Raw genomic sequence first — 4,868 nt, 5'->3', positions numbered from 1 at the left:
CCCACCAGCACAAAACAGCAAATTTTCTCTTGCTATTTATGGATAGACAATCACTTTCTGTTTAGTTTACCAAAAAAAAGTTTATACAGCCCTAGCTGGATCAGTGGATAGAGCATCAGTCTGCGAACTGAAGGGCCCCCAGTCAAGGGCACATGCCTGGGTTGCAGGCTTGATCCCCAGTAGGGGATGTGCAGGAGACAGCCAATCAATTATTCTCTCCCATCATTGATGTTTCTATCTCTCTCTCCCTCTTCCTTCCTCTCTGAAATCAATAAAGATAAATTTTTTAAAAAGTTTATACATTTTATGGCCATTTGGAAGACAGGTTAATAAAATTTTACTGACCTGGGCTCTTGGGAAATTATAAGAGCAATAAAATTACTCATATGGACAAAATAAAAACAAAGGCTATTTTTTAAAAAGTTTCTTCCACAGTCTAGAGTAGCTGAAATTTCAGGAAAGCCTAATCACACTTTGTCATGAACACTGGATTTCTCCTTCCTTTTTCCTCTACATCCAACAGTTACTCATAGCCATACCCTTGAAGAAGTCTTTGACATGTTTGATATGATCTTGTGACTGAGGCAAGGAAAATGAACTCTAGGAAAGATCAAAATTGTTAATAGTTTTAAAACTCTGATTTTGAGACTTTTTAAATACATATTTATAATGCATTTCCCCCAAATGTTGTAGAGTACTAGCTCTCCCAACTTTCCTATAATATATAATTGCAACAATATTAGTTCAAACAAATGCCATTCTTCAATCTTCTAATAATGTTGTCATTTTTTGATAAGATCATAATTGAATCATAATTTGTTCAATCCTCTTAAATATTTCTCTCTCATTTTTACTACAGCTTTCAAAGATTTGGGTCCCAGCCCTAGCAGGCTTGGCTCAGTGACTAGAGCATCAGCCTGCGGACTGAAGGGTCGCAGGTTCGATTCTGGTCAAGGACATATGCCTGGGTTGTAGGCTTGATCCCCAGTAGGGGGCATGCAGGAGGCAGCCTATCAATGATTCTCTCTCATCATTGATGTCTCTCTCTCTCTCTCCCTCTTCCTTCCGCTCTGAAATCAATAAAAATATATTTTTTTAAAAAGGATTTGGGTCCCATTTAAATTTAAAATTATAATGTCAAGACCTAAGAAGAAGTAAGGAAGAACACAGGAAAGCATAAGTGGGACAGAGATGTCCTAGTAAATCTCATCACATTCACAAGGGAACTGGGCTAGGGAGGCAGGTGGCTGTCCGTGACAAGAGTGAGGAGATGCAAGTTCTCAGTCTCAGCTCATTAGTCTGTATCATTCATTCTCTGTGTGACTTATCCAAGCCTTGGTTTTTTAATAAGGAACTGGGTCAGTTGATTCTAGCTTCATCTTAAGTAATTCTCTAATTGGTATTCTAGCTTCATCTTAAGTAATTCTCTAACTGGTTTGCTACGCACTAGGCATCAGCTGGTCTTTGATGACCAGCGTGTCATCATGAAGGAGCCCTTTAATTGAACTCTTGTCTCACTATAAAAGTTGCCTTCCATATATACCCAGCACTGGATCATCATAACTCAAATCTTGGGACCCAGCAGGCATCATGTGACACGTCGGAGTACTCACCCCAGGGTTGCTGGAGTAGACCTGTTTCCACCAAAAGACAGAAGCATATGCAGCTAGTAAGTGCTCCAGCACAGAGAAGATAAGCATCACCACCAGCACACCCTGCAAATCAGAACAGGGATGGTTGGTGCCATAAGCCAGCCCTTGTGCCTGACTGAGAGGAAACTGGGGAATGAAGGCTCTAGTAATGGAGAGCACAAGAGACAGAGAAAATCGTTTAATTCTCTCTTCTGCTTTCTCTTTTGGATCTCTTAACAGAAAAAAGGGGAGTAAGCAGCAACAGTTTCATCTCACAGAATATTATGCTAAGTGAAATAAGCCAGTCAGAGGAAGACAAATACCACGTGATCTCACTTATATGTGGAATCTAATGAATAAAATAAACTGACAAACAAAATAGAGACTGACAGTTGTCAGTGGGGAGAGGGATTGGGAGACTGGATGAAAGAAGGTGAAGGGGTTAGTCAAAGAACATATATGCATAATCCATAGACACAGACAACTATGTGGTGATGGCCAGAAGGAAGTGAGGTAGGGGCTGGATGGAGGTGGGCAAAGGCAGAGAAAATGGGGGAATCTGTAATAGTGTCAATAATAAAGAAAATAAATAAATTAAAATAAAATAAAAACTTTCATCTCAGATCCTTGGTGTCCCACATTCTGAAATAAAAGTAGTCCATTTATTTGTGGTGGCTTTTATTATTTCCGGTTTTTCTTTGCTGAGTTTTATTATAATGGCGTTTTCCGGTGTAGATCTGTTTTTATTTATGCAGCCTCTGTCTCAGTGAATTCCTTCAGCCTGACAAATTTTCAGTGATGTCTTTTAAATTCTGACAAATTTTCAGTGATGTCTCTTGGCATATTTTTTCTCTCCCATGCTGTCCCACTAAAGCTCAGATTAGATGTGTGTTGAACCTTTTCACTTTGCTGTATCCTCCATGTCTTTTAATTTCTGATTCATATTTTCCAAATTTTTATCTTACCTTGTTGTGTTCCATATGATGTAATCAGACCTGCATTTCATTTTGCTGTTTATTTCTTTGGACAGGTTGACTCTGCTATTTAACTGATATGCTAAGCTCTTAACACCAAATATTATAATTTTCATTTCTAATCTATTATCATGTAATTTCTAATTCGTGGGCAACTATATAATTTCAGTGTGTGAGTGTTATTGGGGGATGGGGATTCTTTGATATATATAGGAAACTTATAAGTTGGGTTTATGGACATCTCCCTAGATCAGTGATAGCGAACCTATGACACGCGTGTCAGAGGTGACAAGCAAACTCATTTTTTTGGTTGATTTTTCTTTGCTAAATGGCATTTAAATATATAAAATAAATATCAAAAATATAAGTCTTTGTTTTACTATGGTTGCAAATATCAAAAAATTTCTATATGTGACATGGCACCAGTGTTACGCTAGGTTTTTCAAAATGCTGACACGCCAAGCTCAAAAGGTTCGCCATCACTGCGCTAGATCAAGCATGTCAAACTCAAAGGCTAACACAATATATTTTATTGATTTTTTTACAGAGAGGGAGGGAGAGGGATAGAGAGTTAGAAACTCTCCATCGATGAAAGAGAAACATCTATCAGCTGCCTCCTGCATACCCCCTACTGGGGATGTGCCTGCAACCAAGATACATGCCCTTGACTGGAATTGAACCTGCAGGCCGTTGCTCTATCCACTGAGCCAAATTGGTTAGGGCTAATTTTAGGTTTGATTCTCATAGAATCTTAGGAGTTTCACAAATCCAGGAAGTTTTTAAGTTAATCCTTTTATTTGAAGTTCTTCTCTTTTATATATATACTTTTTATTTGGATGCCATATGTGCACAAGACTTGGTGAGGTGATTTCATCCCAGAAACCTTTATGGCAGATTTTCTTGAAGCTATTTGGTATGTTGGGCAGAGTTTTCCTTGTCTTATTTTCATAAATATTCCATTTCAGCATCTAACATTCTTGCAGGGCCCTCTGTGTGCATTCCCTGCTTTCTGTGGAGCCTCAAATCCTGCCTTGGGCATTAAAGCTCCATGATCCCAGCCTCCAACACTGTGTTCCTATCCATGCCTCCATGGTTTTCTGGTCTCAGCTCTTGTTTGGTGACCTGGCTTTAGGATTTTTTAGCTTCTGGGACCTATGATATTTTTCTTCCTTGATTTCTTTCTTCCTTTCATCCTTCCTTCCTTCCTTCTTCCAACCAGGGGTATGTATCACTAATATTTTTTAATTTGTTGCTCTTGGCCAGGTTTTCTTTGTGTTAATAAAGAAAGTGAACCTTTAATACTGCTTAGTCAGCAAAGGTGCAACTCCTCTGATGTTGCAGGTAGTTCTCTTTGACTCCTGTTATGTGAGAGTGGGAGGCAGTTTGATGTATTGAGATTAGTTTTCATTAAATACAGCTCCCACTATCCCAGCAGGGAGGATGAATCTTATACCCCCATTGTTTTGCTTAACGTCTGCCCTGCACCACAGTTATACTATCTCCTGGGCTCTTCATGTCGGTATCTAACCAGGTGGGTTTCTGTGTTCTTCTGCTTCCTCAATCTCCTGGATCAGGGGATTTTGGACAGCCTCTGGATCACATGGATAGCTGCACATAAGGGTGTGAGTCCAGACAGTTGGCACCCATTCTCTGTGATTCATGAGACAGGTAGATCCCAGGTAATGAGAGACAGTGTCTTTGTCTCTACAGCTCCTATAGAGAGGAATCACAAAGGAAGAAATCTTTCTCCATAAAGGGCCAGAGTTGATGGTTTTAACCTCTGATCCAGTATATAGAGAGGATTAACTAAGTCAGGATTGTCATCATGAACAGGTGGTGACTATCAAGTTTGGGGGAAAGGAGGTAAGAAAATGCTGCCCAGAGATGTTGGCATTTCTGCTAGAAGTCGAATCCACTGGTGATCCATCTCCCATCCTCCTCTCACTCTCTGCCAGACCTATTAGGCCAAAGTATAATAATTATATGTTTAGGTTTCAGGTTCAAAATCCATATCTAACTTAATATAGGATACTTGTATCTCAAATCAAATGAAATTCAAACAAATAGGTGTATTTCCAGGATATTCATTGAGGGGGGGAAATGCCTGTTCAAAAAAGGGGACACTGAGAGTTAAACCTACTGAGAATGGAATTTTTTTTTAATTTAAGAAAGACTACTGTAGGAATGGACTACCCACATCCCTTCTTGATTTCCTTTTTCAACTTTGCACAATGCATGCCCCATATTTTGCAGTCTGCTGACA

General features: G+C 39.3%; 1 protein-coding gene across 1 annotated transcript in view; it reads right to left on the bottom strand.

The window, feature by feature from the left end:
• Positions 1-312: 312 nt before the first annotated feature.
• LOC107182893 (membrane-spanning 4-domains subfamily A member 7-like) overlaps positions 313-4,868 on the bottom strand; it is an 8,967-nt gene continuing 4,411 nt past the window's right edge. The window contains exons 4-5 of the mRNA XM_015563131.1: positions 1,614-1,715; positions 313-600 (exon numbers count right to left, since the gene is read on the bottom strand). Coding sequence (XP_015418617.1) covers positions 511-600; positions 1,614-1,715 — 192 coding nt within the window. The 3' untranslated portion in view covers positions 313-510. The remainder of the gene's footprint in view (positions 601-1,613; positions 1,716-4,868) is intronic.

The sequence above is a fragment of the Myotis davidii genome, unplaced genomic scaffold, assembly GCF_000327345.1.
Source record: "Myotis davidii unplaced genomic scaffold, ASM32734v1 scaffold818, whole genome shotgun sequence".
In the NCBI taxonomy this organism is placed as follows: Eukaryota; Metazoa; Chordata; class Mammalia; order Chiroptera; family Vespertilionidae; genus Myotis; species Myotis davidii.
This window is presented reverse-complemented; position numbering and strand designations above follow the sequence as displayed.